The sequence below is a fragment of the Equus przewalskii genome, chromosome 3 (genome assembly GCF_037783145.1).
Source record: "Equus przewalskii isolate Varuska chromosome 3, EquPr2, whole genome shotgun sequence".
Lineage (NCBI taxonomy): Eukaryota > Metazoa > Chordata > Mammalia > Perissodactyla > Equidae > Equus > Equus przewalskii.
The window spans coordinates 10,542,726-10,559,152 of NC_091833.1; the positions used below are offsets into that span (position 1 = coordinate 10,542,726).

General features: G+C 47.8%; 1 protein-coding gene and 2 long non-coding RNA genes across 3 annotated transcripts in view; 2 read left to right on the forward strand and 1 right to left on the reverse strand.

Annotated features, from left to right (window-relative positions):
* The window catches only part of GOT2 (glutamic-oxaloacetic transaminase 2), a 22,937-nt gene extending 14,574 nt beyond the window's left edge, over positions 1–8,363 (reverse strand). Inside the window, exon 1 of the mRNA XM_008516112.2 lies at positions 8,174–8,363. Coding sequence (XP_008514334.1) covers positions 8,174–8,262 — 89 coding nt within the window. The 5' untranslated portion in view covers positions 8,263–8,363. The remainder of the gene's footprint in view (positions 1–8,173) is intronic.
* On the forward strand, positions 3,686–7,493 carry LOC139082197 (uncharacterized). The gene is made up of 3 exons (XR_011537949.1): positions 3,686–3,766; positions 3,895–4,104; positions 7,286–7,493. It is a non-coding gene; the product is annotated as an uncharacterized lncRNA (long non-coding RNA).
* On the forward strand, positions 8,187–15,482 carry LOC139082195 (uncharacterized). The gene is made up of 3 exons (XR_011537947.1): positions 8,187–8,349; positions 12,688–12,940; positions 15,167–15,482. It is a non-coding gene; the product is annotated as an uncharacterized lncRNA (long non-coding RNA).
* Positions 15,483–16,427: the final 945 nt, after the last annotated feature.

Here is a 16,427-nt window from a genome sequence, read left to right on the forward strand (position 1 = left end):
TTATTAACAGATTTTAATTTTTAGAATACTTTTAGATTTACTGAAAATTGAGCAGATAGTACAGATCTAGCTCCCACGTACCCGCCTCTCACAGTTTCCTCTTACCACTAACATTTTATGGTAATAGGGGACATTTGTCATAATTAATGAGCCAATATTGATACATTATTAAGTCCACGATTTCCTGCTCCGCCTGCTGTGACAGCTTCACACCTTCTGGTATAGTGGAGGATGCCCCTCCACTGGAATTCGATATTTTTCTCATTAGACTGGGGTTATGGATTTTTGGGAGAACAGTGATTATATTTTGTAATATATCAGTTTGAAGACAATTTCCAAGATCTTTAAGTAACTTAAAATCTTGGAATAATATTACAATGAGTCCATTAACGGATTAATGAATCATTGGATACCTAGATAACTTCTGAGTAAGATAAAATACTGACAACATTGATTACTAAGCCGGGTTTAAAGTTCATATACTTTTGCTTCTTATTTTTATGTGCTTCAGAGAGGCTTTAGCTTTGGGTCATTTTAGTGAACATGTTCTTTCTTCCCATTTTAAGAAGGTATAAAAGGGATGTGTGTGTGGCTGGAGGTGTTGCACTGTGTGGCTCCATGAGCTTTACTGGTCTGCTAATGTGCTTGTGCAGGGCTGACATCAACGCCCTCCCCGTTTTATCTGTGAAATGAAAGTTACTTCGGTTAAAAGTTATAGTTAATAAGTTGATTCTATACCAGGATCAATAGTGACAAAGCAATACAACTGTGTATATGTTTTTGTCTTTCAAGGAAAAAGAGTCGTGTTGTCCCAAAGCAGTGGTTCTCAAAGATTTTGGTTTTTGCATCCCTTTACGCTCTTAAAACTTAGTGAGGGCCCGGAAAAGACTTTATTTATGTGGGATATAACTAGCAACATTTACTGTATCAGAAATTAAAACTGAGAAATCTGTTATACTCTCCTAAAGTGTCAGTTTGTTCTAAACATTAAAGAGCATGTAAAGACAAACCTTGGAAAGGGAATTCTGTTTTGATTTCTAATAACTGAGTCTGAAAAAAAGCTACGAAAGGTGTTAATACCTTAAAATTCTGCTCAATCTTGCCTGGTTTAGCGATCAATGACTTTCCTTACAATACGAAAGGTTATATTTTTACCTTCTGTGTACTCTGCCTGGATAGGAGAGATTCTGTGTTTTCCCAGAATACTTCTCTAGGCTTTATGTTGACTCTCTTATATCCTTGATTATTTAAGGAAAAAACAAAACTAACAAACAAAAATGGTTCTGCACACCTGAAAGAGGTAAGGTTCTTTACCACCATGTTATATGTTCAACGTGAATTTTTGCTGTTGTTTTGATTAAATAGGTACGCAATGATTATTTCTCAGGCACTCACAAACCCCATCTTAATCAAGTTGATGAGGATTTTTAGGCTGGTTAATTTTAAAACTGCAGATGAGAATCAGGCTCTGAGGAGTGGAATTTGCTTGCCCTTTGATCAGAAACAACTGCATTTGTGAAGGAAATCTCCATGCCTCCCTCTCTGCGCCAGGAGGATGGCCTTATCTCTGGAAACTCTTAATGGGGAAGGCAAGAACTTAAGTTGTTTACTGTCTGGCAACCTCATGTAACTGACCCCCCACCCCAAAATCCTCCTTTGTCTTTAGTTGAAGATAATATTTGAGCGGTGACTTCTGCCACTTACTCAATCTGGTTTGATTCTTATCTAAAAGTTGTGGGACCGCCCAATGGCCGGACCCTACCGGCAGTGGTACCATTTTAACTTTTTTTCCTTTGTCTTGCAAAGAGATGACTCACATACCCATGCCTTAAATTTAGCCCTAACCCTCAACTCGGGGCAGCAGCAGGAGCTCTGACTGCCTGTGGGTCCCCACGCACCAGCTCTGCCTGCCCATGGGTCCTGTCCCCATGCCAGCGGGGGCAGCAGCAGCGGCTCTGCCTGCCTGTGGGTTCTGTCCCCATGCCAGCGGGGGCAGCAGAAGCAGCAGCAGCAGGAGCTCTGACTGCCCGTGGGTCTTGTCCCCACGCACCAGCTCTGCCTGCCCATGGGTCCTGTCCCCATGCCAGCGGGGGCAGCAGCAGCGGCTCTGCCTGCCTGTGGGTTCTGTCCCCATGCCAGCGGGGGCAGCAGAAGCGGCAGCAGCAGAAGCTCTGACTGCCCATGGGTCCTGTCCCCATGCTATTCTATACTATTCTCTAAATAAAAGAGCACTACTGCCAGATCTTAAGAGTCTAAGAAATCTTTCTTTCGACTCCTCGGCTCACCGACCCTGCATCAAAGTGACCAAGTATCACCCAACAACCTTTTTGATTTGGCCTTCCCCAAATTGAATCCTAAGTATAGAAAATGAAAATTTCAGGCTAACTTTCCCCTAAAACTATCTTTGAGATTTCCCAGAGAAGCACCATCTTTTTTCCCAACACTCTCCTGGCAGCACGAACGCATTAATCTATCAAACTGAGGTTTTTACCTTATGGCAAATTACTGTTCTGAGACAAAGATTAATCTACCCTTTTTCTTCAGAGGAAACAAGCAAGGAGTTTTTAATACAGTTTCATATTACAGAAAACAGTGTCTTTATGATCTCTAAATCAATCATTGAGAACCTGCTATGTGGTAAGAGCTTGGAATAGAAAGAGTAAAACACAATCCCTCACCACCACATTAGCCCAGCGGGGAGTTACACACAATGCAGGCTGGGGGGTGGGAGGGTGGAGGGGTAATATATGGTGATACAAAGACAGCCTCAGGGCAGAGAATATTATTTACAAGGACCCTGAGGACAGGCTCTTACAGCCTGGGTAGGGGAGATAAGTATAGGCTCAGGAAGGCTTCGAGAAGGAGGTGACCTATGAGGCAAGTGCTACGGATGAAAGGAGGAAAAAGGCATTCCAAGCAGGCATAAGAATAAAGGCTAAGGGTTAGAAAAAGCTGCGGGGGGGGGGGGGGGAAGATGGGGGTGTTGGGGGTGTTACAGTATAAAGTGGAAGCAGGAAGCAAGGCTCTAAATTACCTAGGTGAAATAGCCCATGTTCTCTTAGCAATCATTTATCCAATCTCAACCGATCAAATGTTTCAGCCCGGCACAGGGAAAGTTCCCTGCGCTCACCATGCTGACTAGCCCGGAGGATTATTTCGTTAGAATTTCTTTCCCAACAATCGTTTTCTTGTTGAGCTGTGGTCAGTCAGCACTCACAGCTCACTCCTCCATGAGGCACACTGGATGGCTGGATGGACACGGAACTACAGTTAAATTCATGCTCTCTCGACAAGTTGGAAATTGCCTCAGTCTCAATAGCCGTAACTGGTATGCACAGCTAATTCTCTGTTATTGAAGGGTGTATTATTCCATGTTTGGATTTCCCAGGCTTTTCTTTCTTTTAATAGGTTGCCTCGAGCAATGTCAGTACTGGGCAAACAGAACAGATTCAACAGCAGCTCAGCCACTTACTAGCTGTGTGAGCACAGGCAAATCAATTAACTTCTCTAAGTCGCAACTTTTCTTATCTGTAAAATGGGGGCTCAACTTACCTATCTCACAGGGTTGTTATAAGGATGAAGGGAGTTATGAAACATAAAACACTCAGAACAGAGCCTGGGACAGAGCGAGTGCCTGATGTTTGCTGGTATCAGTTACTAAATTAAACTACTACACTTATTTATTTATAACCGCCATGCCTGGTGAGGCCAAGCACGTACAGAATTCAAGGAGCATGTGGGCATAAGACTTCATGGCCAAATGGAGGTCTTTCTTGCTTTTCAATGATTACTACTTAGTTTTTTCTAGAGTCTCGAGAGACATTATCATCCTGCTTCCTCACTACCTCTACTGCCAGGACTCAAAATCCCTCTCATTCTTTTTCGTTGTTCCAGGCCGCTTGGTTGTTCCAGTATGTAAGCAATAGTAAGAAACAGATACCTTGAAGCAACTTCTGAACCGGGCCTGAAGAAAGCTTTCCTAATTTCCTGCCCACAATTCAGACCCTGAAAACATGCAGCTACCTGCCTGTCTACATCACCGTCGTGAACTGACGAGTGAAAGGAATACTTGGAACGTCAAGGACGTCTTATAGAGAACTTCTGGTAAGCAATTTTCATTTTTAAAAAGATGGTCTGTCTAGCAGGTCTTCAATCAACGATGACACAGCTGTTGCTCCTAACCACCAGGACAGAGGGCACTATTCTTGTTAAATGGTGTGAAAAGCCTTAATTTGTCACGTTCTTTAAAAAGTTTTCTAGCAGAGAAATTCTCTCAGAAACAATAGCCTGGAGTTTTCTGCCAGAGATCTGGTCAAGAGTGGTATCTTTTAAGGAGAATTCTAGAAGCAATGTGAACACACTGCATCTCAACATAGGATCTGAATACAGGAGCAGGGCCTCTCCCTTTGATCAGTCCCACATCAGCAACCAGGCTCAGGTCCTCCACACTCGGCACTACTCCATTCTTTAAAAGGGTAAAGACTCCATGCCCACGTTGTAAGAACTCTGCCTGATGTTTTTAAAAGGCCAGTAGTAGGTGAAAACAAGAGTGCTCTGTGGACAACGATGCTGACACCCTGTGGCCTACAGTGATCCCTATCAATGCACTTTGGACAGAAGAGCAAAGTCTCAGGCACGGAACAATACTGACCAGCTAACCAAAAGAGGTGAGGTACAAAGTATTCAGATAAGCATTTCCAATTCAAATACCCTGCAATTGCCCTGGGAGCCTACCCAGTGCTTTATAGTTCCTAAAATGCTCTCCCTCCTGTTCTTATTTTAAAATAAGAAGAGAAGTTAATTAACTGGCTCATGACCACAGAGCTAAAAACGACAAAAACAATACTACAATTTTGACTTTCTAAGTACCGGTTATCGTACCACTATTGCCACTGCTTTTCTTTTTTTCTTTTTTTTTTAAAAGATTTTTATTTTTTCCTTTTTCTCCCCAAAGCACCCCCAGTACATAGTTGTGTATTCTTCGTTGTGGGTCCTTCTTGTTGTGGCATGTGGGACGCTGCCTCAGCGTGGTCTGATGAGCAGTGCCATGTCTGTGCCCAGGATTTGAACCAACGAAACACTGGGCCGCCTGCAGAGGAACGCGCGAACTTAACCACTCGGCCACGGGTCCAGCCCCAGCCACTGCCTTTCTTAAGGGTCTCAGGATACTCCTTCAGTCATTTCACTAAAAACTAACCAGAATTAAGTAATTAAGAACAAATCATTATAAATCATTAAAATTAGCATATTATTCTTTCTTCATTGACCTGTGACTACCCGGTGGTGCAGTGGTTAAGTTCGCACGTTCTGCTTCGGCGGCCCGGGGTTGGCCGATTCGGATCCCGGGTGCAGACACGGCACCGCTTGGCATGCCATGCTGTGGCAGGTGTCTCACATAGAAAGTAGAGGAAGATGGGCATGATGTTAGCTCAGGGCCAGTCTTCCTCAGCAAAAAGAGGAGGATTGGCAGTAGTTAGCTTAGGGCTAATCTCCCCCCGCCCAAAAAAGAAAAAAAAAATGCAGCTAAATGAAACATTTGAACTTAGAAAGTTCTATTTAAATGACCCAAGTATGCCTGTCAATGGATGAATGGATAAAGAAGATGTGATATATATACACAAAGGAGTACTACTCAGCCATAAAAAAGATGAAATCTTGTCATTTGTGACATAGATAGAGCTTGAGAGTATCATGCTAAGCAAAATAAGTCAGATGGAGAAAGTCAAATACCACATGATTTCACTCAAAAGTAGAAGATGAAAACAACAAACAAACACATGGACACAGAGATTAGACTGGTGATTACTGGAGGGGAAGGGGAAAAGGAGGAGTGAGAATGGGGTAATAGTGCACATACGTATGGTGACAGATGATAGTCTTTGAACATGAACATATGGTGAATATGATGTAGTCTATGCAGAAATCAAAATATAAGGATGCACAACTGAAATTTATATAATGTTATAAACCAACGTTACCTCAATAAAATAGTAAATAAAATAAATGACCCACGTATGAAAATTAAGCATTTCATAGGACAAATCCTTAGTTTTTCAGAATACCAACTGCCAGGGTTTCACTGTATTAGAATGAGCTGTTTTTAAAAAAAGAAACTTCAATTACTTGAGTTTATTTTAAACGTTTTCCACTTTCACCATTTGGCTTTGGGTAAAGGTCACTTCTGCCATGGCGAGAGTGCAGGTTCTGACTGCCCTGGTGCCTGAATAGCTACCACTCACGGCCAGATATGGCCTCAGGTTCTATCATCCACTCACGTGATCACTGTTCAGATCTGAACAGTACTTCCTCAGCGGCAGGCGCTCAAATATTTGCAGATTTTATTTTTTTGTACACATTTTGCACCACTGTGGTTCCCCTACAGGTTTACACTTGGATCTAAAATACAATATTAAAATGTCACATTTGTTGCTGTTGCACTAATCTAAAAATCAAGGCTTGAAAATAAAAATATTCCATTTGAAAGACATGCCAGGGCCTGTCTAAGTGCTGAGACAGATCAGTGAACAAAGTACTAGGTACAGCTCTCACGGAACCTACATTCTAATGAGGAAAAGGCAGGAAAGAAAAATGAGTCAGGCTCTCAAACTGAAAGAATGACTAAAAGGTCACACTCATAAGGATTTTCACCCAGCACTTTAAGTAGAGCTGCAGGCCACCCAGCCAAATCCAAAAAACCAAGAGATTATTGATGACTACTATGGTGCAACAGACTTTCTCTCGTCCCTAACTTTAGGCACCCTTTCTGTTCTCCAAAACTGGTGCATAAATGATAACCTCTCTAATTCCGGTCTGCTAGGTAGGCTGGTTTAAAAAGCAAAACTCGACAGTGGGCCAAGAAGGAACCAAATCAGGGAGACAAGAAAGTATGAAAGCCTGGACAAAACCGTACTGCTGAGGGTGGGGCTCTGGACAGGACAAACTGTTCTGCTGGCTTAAAGACATCGTGCATACATCCAAAGGAAGGCAAGGCACCCCGCAGCAGAGGCCATGGCTTTGCTCCTTGAAGTTAATATCTGGTCGGAGTGGTTTAGAGAGACAGCTCTCGATTAGGCAGACCTTAAGGACTCTGTCCCAAATAGGCTTCTTGAGTGAATCAACCACCTGGCTCAGGTCTCCACTAGGAAGGAATTACCAACTCGTTTAACGCTGCGTACTTTTTCTCCGCAACACTTATCACATCGATTGAAATCACATATTTATAATTTTCTGAGCGACACCTGTCTCTGACTCAGGCTCGTTCACCGCTGTCTCTCTCTCTCACCAGCCTCTGGTCCAGTGCCTGGTTCTGTGAAACTGCGATGACAAAATATTTACTAACTCAAAAGAGTAGAGTGAGATAGAGAGGAAGAGCGGCGGCTTCCCCACGGCCAGACCTCCGAAGGGCTTAAAAAAGAAAAGGAGGTGCACTACACCCCGACCGTTTTCCATCCAAAGGCCAAGTGGCCGGGGGGGGGGGGGGGGGGCGGGGAGGGGAAGGGAGGCGGGGCGGGCACCGGTGACTCAGGCGGGCACAAGGGTGGGAGGATGCCGCGCAGCAAGGTCACCGAGCGCAGAGCGGAGAGCCGGTCTTGAAAGCCAGAGCCCCGGGAACCTTCCTCCCCCCGCCCCGGGCACGCAAACGGCCACCAGCACCGCCCTATCAACGCCAACCGGTCCCCAGGGAGCCCACGACGGGTGAGCCCCGCTGTCCCCCAGGGCAGCACGTCAAGGGCACACGCGCCCCCCAGAGCCGCCGCCAATCGGCGCGAGGCGGCCCCGGTGCCACAGCCAATGGGCGCGAGGCCGGCCCGGCGCCGCAGGCCGCGTGCTCTCCTCTCGCCCCTCCGCCCGCCTTGCGCCGAATCTGCGGCCCAGGACCCACCTCCCCTTGAACGGGAGTCTGGGCACCGAAGAGGGCCACACTTCCTAACCCAGGGGAACGCGTTGGCACGCTCGCCTGCAGTCCTGGGGACAGCGGAGGGGAGGGCTGTAGGACCCCGAGGGTCATTGTGAGGGGCAGACGCTCAATCATCAGCCCCCAGTGAAGCCGAGGGGCAACAGAGAAAGCGTGCGTGTGCGTGTGCTTGCGGGGGGTGGGCAGATGTCCTGGGGCGCCCAGAGCTCGGCAGGGCGGGCCCACCATCCCGGCTCCGTCTCGGTCTCCCCTGCTTACCTGGCTCTGGCAGAAGCCGCGGCAGCGAGGCCTGGGTGGAAGGCGGAGGCGACCCCGGACAGGACGCGGCCGGAGTGCAGCAGGGCCATGGTGGGCGGCGAGAGGGCAGTGGACAGCTGCAGGACAGAACGGAGAGCCGGCGGGCGCGGACACGGAGGCGCGGGTTCCGTCTGAAGGTAAGGACGGCGACTTCCCCGGGCGAGGCTAGAGCGGCCGTCCGCCAGCCCGAGCCGCGTCACAGCGCACCCTGGCGGCCGGAGCCGTGGGTCGGCCCCGCCGCCGAGTCAGCACTGCCCGGGCCACGTGGTCCCGGAAAAGGGGGACGGCTCTGCTTATCGCGGTTAGCGCGCTTGAAACGCTTCATTCATTTAATCACGACGGACCGGACCGAAGAGGTAGCTGTTGTCATGCCAATTGGGAAGATGGGGAAAGGTAGGCTGATGGAAGTGGAGTAATTTGCCTAAAACCATACAGCCAGGAACCAAGGGGGCCGACCCTCAATTTTCAGCCGGATTTTTCCCCAAGTGCAAATCACCTCACCTTCTTCTTGAATGTTTCCTTGTCCCTGTAATGGAGAAGATAACATGGCTATCTCATGGGGGCATTTGTGAGGATTAAGTGAGATTAGCTGATTATGTCTAAAAACAGGCCCTGGTTTAGTAAGCACAAAATAACCTGTGGTTATTAATGACAAACGTGTTTGTCAAATCCTTGTGTGAAGGGAATTAATCACTTTTAGAGGAAAAAGCGAATGAATCTGAGAACCCAGAAGTTGAATGATTCAAACAAGCCCCTTGTTATAAACAAGGGCTGTTTCTCTGACACTCTTTTCTAAAACCCAAATAGAATGTCCCTTGCTGATTTAATTTATCCTCTGTGGCATCACATTGCCTGAATGCATAAGTCCAGATGTCCACTAAGGTCACATTCTAGGTGCTTCCCAGTCCAGCCCCAGTTTACTGTCTCAGACTCATCAGCTCTCTCTCTGATCACATGCTGTGCTCCTACAGGCCTCAACTTTCAATTCTGCTACTGTATTAGTTTCCTATAGCTACTGGAACAAATTACCACAAACTGGATGCTTTAAAACAACAGAAGTTTATTCTTTCACAGTTCTGGAAGCTAAAAGTCCAAAATCAAGGTGTTGGCAGAGTTCTTTCCTTCCGGAGTCCCTCAAACAAAGTCTGTTCCAGGCCTCTCTCTCAGCTTCTGGCAGTTACCAGCAATCCTTGGCAGTTCCTTGGTTTGGAGACACGTGACGCCAATCTCTGCCTCCATCTTCACACGGTGTCCTCTCCCTGTGTGTGTCTCTGTGTCTCTTCTCTTCCTATAAGGACACCAGTCATATTGGATTAGGGCCCACCTTAATGGCTTCATCTTAACTTGATATAAAGACTCTATTTGCAAATAAGTCACATTCACAGGTACCTGGAATTAGAACTTCAATATCTCTTTTTGAAGGATACATTTCAACCCATAGCAATCTCTGTCCCTAAGATCCAGCAATTATACTTCCAGGTATAGACCCTAGAGACCTCACACATGTATAAGGATGTCAGTGAAGCATTGTTTATAAAAGCAAAACATAGGGAACAACCAAGTTTCCCATTGATAAGGAAATAGATTTGCTCTTACAGTCTCACGATGGAACACTATAGAGTTATTGACATGAATGAACTCAGTTTGTAGGTATCATCATGGATAGACCTCAGAAACATAAAAAAGCAAGTTGCAGAACTATAGGTATAACATGACACCATTTAGATAAAATTTTCAGATACACAAAACCATACTATACATTCATTCATAAATGTATGTAAAAGTTTGAAAAAATACAGCAAGGATACTGTTCAGTACAGGATCTGAAGGGCATGAGAGGGTGTTTGCCCTTGTGGAAGGAATGACACAACTCTGTCATATTTACTTCATAAAAAATTACAGATAATATTAACAATTGTTACCAATCTGGGTGTGGGTATTTGCCATATTGATCTCTGTAATATGTATATTTAACTTTCTCATAGGAAAGCTAATTTGAATTACTGGTATGAAAGATGGATTGAAAAGGACAACCAAGGAGGTAGGGAGACTAGCTAGAAAAAAGGCTGACACAGTAATCTAGGCAAGAAATTCTGATTGTCTGAGCTCAGGTAGGAGTGGCAATGATGGAGAAAGGGTTACAGATCTGGGACATATCAAGGTGGTAGAATAAAAGGGTTTGGTGATTAGATGCAGGGAGAGGTGGAAAAAGAGTCAGAAATAATTCCCAGTGTATCAGTTAAAATTGGGATTGTCTGCAAGGAACAGAGACCCAAAATAATTGCCTTAAACAAGATAAAACTTATTTCTCTCACATAAAAATCTGGAGATAGGCAGTCCAGGGCTGGCATGGCGTTTCTGCCCTACAAAGTGCTCAGGGACCCGACCTTCCAGGTTATGACTCTGTTCTCCCTCAGGTGTGGCCCTGGTGGTCCAAGATGGTAGCCACAACTTCAGCAATCACTTCTCCATTCCAGGCAGGAGTCTAAAGGAAGGGGCAAAAATAAAGTGCAAAGGGTATACACTAGCTATCTTTTTTTTTTTAAAGGCTGGAAGCTGACCTAACATCTATTGCCATCTTCTCTTTTCTCCTTCTTCTCCTCCTCCTCCCCCTCCCCGTCCCCCTCCCCATCCTCCCCACCCCCAAGCCCCCAGCACGTAGTTGTATATTCTAACTGTAGGTCCCTCTGGTTGTGCTATGTGGGACGCTGCCTCAGCATGGCCTGATGAGCGGTGCCATGTCCACGCCTAGACCCAGACCGACGAAACCCTGGGCCAGCTAAGTGGAGCTCGTGAACCCAACCACTCGGCCATGGTGCCGGCCTACCCACTAGCTGTCTTTTAAGGAAGCTATAAAAGGAGGAGGCAGACTGTGGCAAAGATCAGATGGAGGAGAAAGAGGCAGGGGAGGGCAAAAGAGGGAGGATTTGGTGCCAGCTGTGGAAATCGGGGAGGCCTTCATGGGGAAGGTGGCATTTGATCTGTACTTTGAGGACATGTGGTATTTCACCATATGTGGAGTATGTGGGTATGTGGGTATGTCAGTAGGAGGGAAGGAAGGAGCATGGCCCGTGCCCCCGTCACTGTCCAGCCTGTCTCTGCTGCCCCTGCTTTCTCCTGTCCTTCTTCCTCATTCCAGTCAGAGTGACTCTCCACCTCCTGAATCTCCCTCCAGGAGAAGGCTGTGGCTGGTCAGCTTCCCGCTTCTGACTGATCATCCCTTCTGGCCATTTCCCTGGGTTTTTTTCGCTCTCCCACTTTACACCCTGAACCCTACTATTGTTACTGAACCAGGTTTGTTTTGCCTGCTGCACAATTATGCCACTCACCAAGACGACAGATTTGCAGCAGAAAGAGGGTTTATTCACAGGACAGCCAGGTGAGGTGACAGGAGAACCAGTCTCAAATCTGCCTCCCCCCAAAAATGGGGGTTAGGGCTGTTTATGGGATAAGGGGGCAGAGTAGTCTAAAGTGTGGGAATAGATGATTGGAGGTGAGGAGAAGTGAGGTAACAGATGACCTGCGCAAGCATAGTCAAATTCATGGCTCCTCATAGGACTCATGTTCACAAAATGTTGGCATTAGCATGATCTGAGGGTGGAGTTTTCGGCCCCTTGATGTCAAAGGGTCACCTATTGGTAATCCACACAGGCCCAGTTGATGAGTCAGTGGTCTTAACCAGCCTGAACTGGGTCAACTCTCAGTTCCTGAAAAACGCAAGCACCTATTACCGTGGTGACCCAAGCATCAGAGATGTTATCTATAGGGTGGGTTTTAGTAAAGCACTGTCTAACTACTTTTGCAAATAGACAACTAACTGATTATAGTTAAAACAAGTTGGCCTCCAGTTTCACTATTAATTACTAGGATTCCTGAATCCTGCATTTCACGTTTTGGTCCTATCTGCCACTTAACAGCTGCAGATTCTTCAAGCCATCCACCTGCCATTGCAGTCAGGGAGCCTCTGGCAGCCACCTCTGCATTCAGAGTCAACCATAATGTCTCTGCTTCTCTGTATTTTACCATAAGAACTTCAGAGTAAGCCCTCGTATGTGTATGTTTTAAGTCCATCAGTTTTTTTTTCAAATCAGTTTTAATAAAACAATGTGCCAGCCCCTGGACTAGGCAGTCTGAGTGACCTGTGGGCTTGGGCATTCCTGGGCACTGGGTTCCTGCGCTTAGAAATTACTAGACAATGTGCTCTGTTCTGCTGTGTCATGAGCTTCTGGGGCCTTTCTGCCGTTTCCTGGTCACCTCCAGGTGGACCCAGAGGAAGTGTTTCCAGGATGAGCTCAGAAAGGGCTGCCCCCAGGTACCCCAGGTAGATGCAGATGTTTATTGGATTCTCCTGGGTGAGACGGGGTGGGGAATGTCTAATAGGAGGAGGTCCTGAGTCACAGAGGAATCCTTTCTTCGCCTTCATTTGTATTGTTATGACTCTTCTCACAGCTGGAAATTTTTTTTTTTTTGCTTAGGAAGATTCACCCGGAGCTAACATCTGTTGCCAGTCTTCCTCTTCTTGTATGTGGGCTGCTGCCACATGCCTGCTGATGAATGGTGTAGGTCTGTGCTGGGAACCGAACCTGGGCCGCCAAAGTGGAGCACACTGAACTTAACCACTAGGTCACCAGGGTTGGCCCAACAGCTGGGAATTCTGCTGGAGTTAGGAAAGCTGCCTGGAATTGCACTGTCTAGTCACCAGGGACCAACAAAGACAAGGCTTTGCAGGCAATTCAATAACTCTTCTCAACCAAAGCCCCACACTTCCCACCCCAATCCTGTTGAAGGTGTAGACTGTAGGAGTCTAGAGACTGGAAGGCCTTTCAGAGCTCTTTTAGGACAGTGCTTCTCACACTGTCAGTGGCATCAGAATCACCAGGGATCTTGTTACCATGCACATTCTGATTCAGCCGGTCTTGGGTGGGGTCTGCCATTCTGCTTTCCTAACAAGCTCCAGGTGAGACCCATGCTGCTGGTCGGTAGATCACATTTTGAGCAGCGTAGATCTAAGCTATGCCTTGCCAGTCTTTTATAGATGTCACAGGAAGCCTGTGTCCCAAACTCCAGAGTTCCCACTATATCAATGGAAAACCTGAGGCCAAAAGAGGGAAGTGTTGCCTGAAGTCACATAGCCAACTGGGGTTCGAGACCAGAGACAAAAGCACAGGTGAGGGGTAGATTCCTTTTACCAATTTCAGCGCCAAAGGCATTTGTCTGCGAGTATCTCCTGATCTGTTCTCTGCCCTGAGTCAGTCCTTTGGCGGGTTGTCCAGGAATCATCTCTGGGCCTCCACTCCAGGCCTAGGCTATTGGATCGGTGCTGCAGGTCAGCCTTCAGGCTGTGGCCAGAAAAGATCTAGTCTCCCCAGGCCAGAAGACTGAGGGCAGCTTAAAGAAAGGGAGAGTTTTGTACAGATGCACACCATATTGGGGAGTGCTGTGGCGATCAGTGTTAACTGAACCAGGTTCATTTTTGCCCATTGCCCAGAAAGCCAGTCACCGAGGGGACGAGACTGTAGCAGAGAGAGGGTTCTAACTACAGGGCAACCAAACAAGGAGGTGGGAGAACCACTCTCAGATCTGTCTCTCCGAAAGTAGGGGCTCAGGGATATTTATGGGGTAGGGTGTGGGGTGGTCTGAGGTGTGGGAATAGATGATTGGAGGTGAGGAGGTGTGAGGTAATTGATGATCTGTACAAGCGTAGGTAAGCTGCATGGCTCTTCATAGGATGCATGTTCACAAAATGGCGGCATTACCATGATCTGAGGGTGGCGTTCTTAGCTCCTGATGTCAAAGAGTTTACTTATCAAAGGGCTGGCCCAGTGATGTAGTGGATAAGTTCATGCACTCCGCTTCAGTGGCCTGGGTCGTAGGTTTGGATCCCGGGTACAGATCTACACCACTCATCAAGCCATGCCGTGGTGGCGTCCCGCATACAAAATAGAGGACAGTTGGCACAGATGTTTGCTCAGGGCCGATCTTCTTTAAGCAAAAAAAAAAAAGAGGAAGATTGGCAACAGATGTTAGCTCAGGCCCACCCTTCCTCACACACACACACACATACACACACACACAGTTCACTTACTGAGCCTTTTTGTGGGCCCAGTTGATGGTTTGGTGGTCTCAACTGGCGTGAACTGGACAAGGGGTTTCAGTTCCTGAAAAAGCATTCTTAATTACTCTGTTGGTCAGGTGGGGTCAGTTGAGCTGGTCCTGGAGGGCCCGCGGTTACATCAGCACCCATGGGGAGTGGAGGACCTGGGGCGGGGAGGGGGAGAAGCACTGCCAGAGGCTCTGGGCTGTAACAGTCCTGAAGAGTTGTCCTGAACTGGGGCCTGGCATGATCCCTCTGCGTCGATTCCTCTCCTCTGCTCCCTCTGCCTCCTTCCTGCTGAGGGACCTTGCTGGGCAAGCAGAAGCTTCAGTGGAAAGGGGGCAGGGGATCTGAGCAGCATTCCACAGCATCTGCTACACAAATGTTTATATAAAATATGTAAGGAGCATAGTTGTGAGGTGCCCACGTGTACATGGGTTGGGTGTGTGTGTGTGTGAGTAGCTGTATGTGAACATACCTGTCTTTGGAGTCTCTGGAGGGCGTGCATGTGCACTTGGGGTGAATGTGTTTCAGTGTGACCTTGTTGTGTTTGCATTTGTGTGTGTACATGGAAGCCAGTGAGTGGCATGTCTCTGTGCAGGTGTCTATGAGTGTGCCTGTTTGCGTGCGGGGATTCTGTATGTGGGAGTGGTGGGGAGTGGATGTGTGCCGGCTTCCAAATCCATCAGACAAGAAGCCCTGGGGCCTGTTCCTGAAGAGGCCAGAGGAGGCTGGGCTGCCTCAGGGGCCTTGGTTGGGGTGGGGATTGTGCTGGTGGAGAGGGCCGCTCTCATCTGAAGAAGTAGCCCTTCTTTGGAGTGACCAGGGCCTTTTGTATCACTACAACCTTTGTCCTCCAGGCCAGCCTGCCCCAGGGAAGTGCAGAGCCGCAGAGGAAGAGGCTGGGGCAGGCACTGCCCTCCCACAGTCAGCCTCCTCCTAGCAGAAGGCAGGAGAGAGTTTCTGGTGACTCTGCCCCTCCTCAGGGTGGAGAGCGTCTCCCAAGCCCCTGCAGAGCATCCTGGCCTCTGGCTAGTGGACCCTCTAGAAACCTCGCCCACTGGCTCACAGAGTGTCTCCAAACACTTTTCTGTGTATGTGAAATTACTCTGGAAAAGTACACCCCCCTACCTCCACTTGCTAACTATAAGGATTTTAATAAATGACTTAAAAATACTTTATTAGTGCTGTCCGTCTTTGGCTCCCCATGTGCAGCCCCTGGGTGTGTCTCGATTCCCCTTTGTTCTGCTTCACACTCAGACTTTTCACCAGAAACACCCCAGTTCTCCTGTCAGCCATGATCATGACAGCAGGAGGTACAGGTTCTGGACGAGCCCTGGGCTCGTGCTGGCTGCTTGCAGGGAGGAGGAGCAGAGCAGCACGCGTAGCAGGGAGTGCCTGTGCGTGCCAGTGTTGTGCCAGGGGCTGTGGGGTGGGCAGAGGCCAGACACAGCCCAGTAGATGCTGGGAGGGTGGGGTTCTAGGAGCCCAGAGTGGAGAGGAGTTGCTTCTGGCTTGGGGATTAGGAAGGGTGACATGGAGGAGGTGGCATGTAAGTGGGACCTTGAAGGAAGACATATTTCAACATCCTCATCTGTACTTCATGGCTCTCAGTGTCTGAGAGACCAGAGCAGGGCACAGTCGTCTCCCCCATTCACACATGTGTGAGCTCAGGCCCCAGACTGTGGAGAGACTCACCCAGGGTCACACGGAGCCCCTCTGATAGGGCCCAGCCTTCGGATAGTTGGCTCGTTGTTTTTTCCGATCAGTTCTACCTTTTCTGGCTCCCTGTGCTGGGATCACCCTGCCCTGCCCAGGGGCGTGAGGACCAGGTGTCAGAGCCAGCCAGGGTTGTAAGGTGAGAGCCCAAACATATTCCACCTGCAGATCCCAAATATGTCCTCCTCCCGCCTATCGCAAGACCTGACACGCTCACTGTTGAGTCATTTCGGACTTACCCATTTCCTTCAGCCAGAAATTCAGGAGTCATCCTCGATCCGGCTCTCCCTCACCTCCCGTACTTCCTGGCCGACCTCCAGAACACGTCCGAAATGCTACTGCTACTACTAAAACACTCACTCCTTCACTTATTCCTCACGGTGGTGCTGTGAAGTTGGTGTC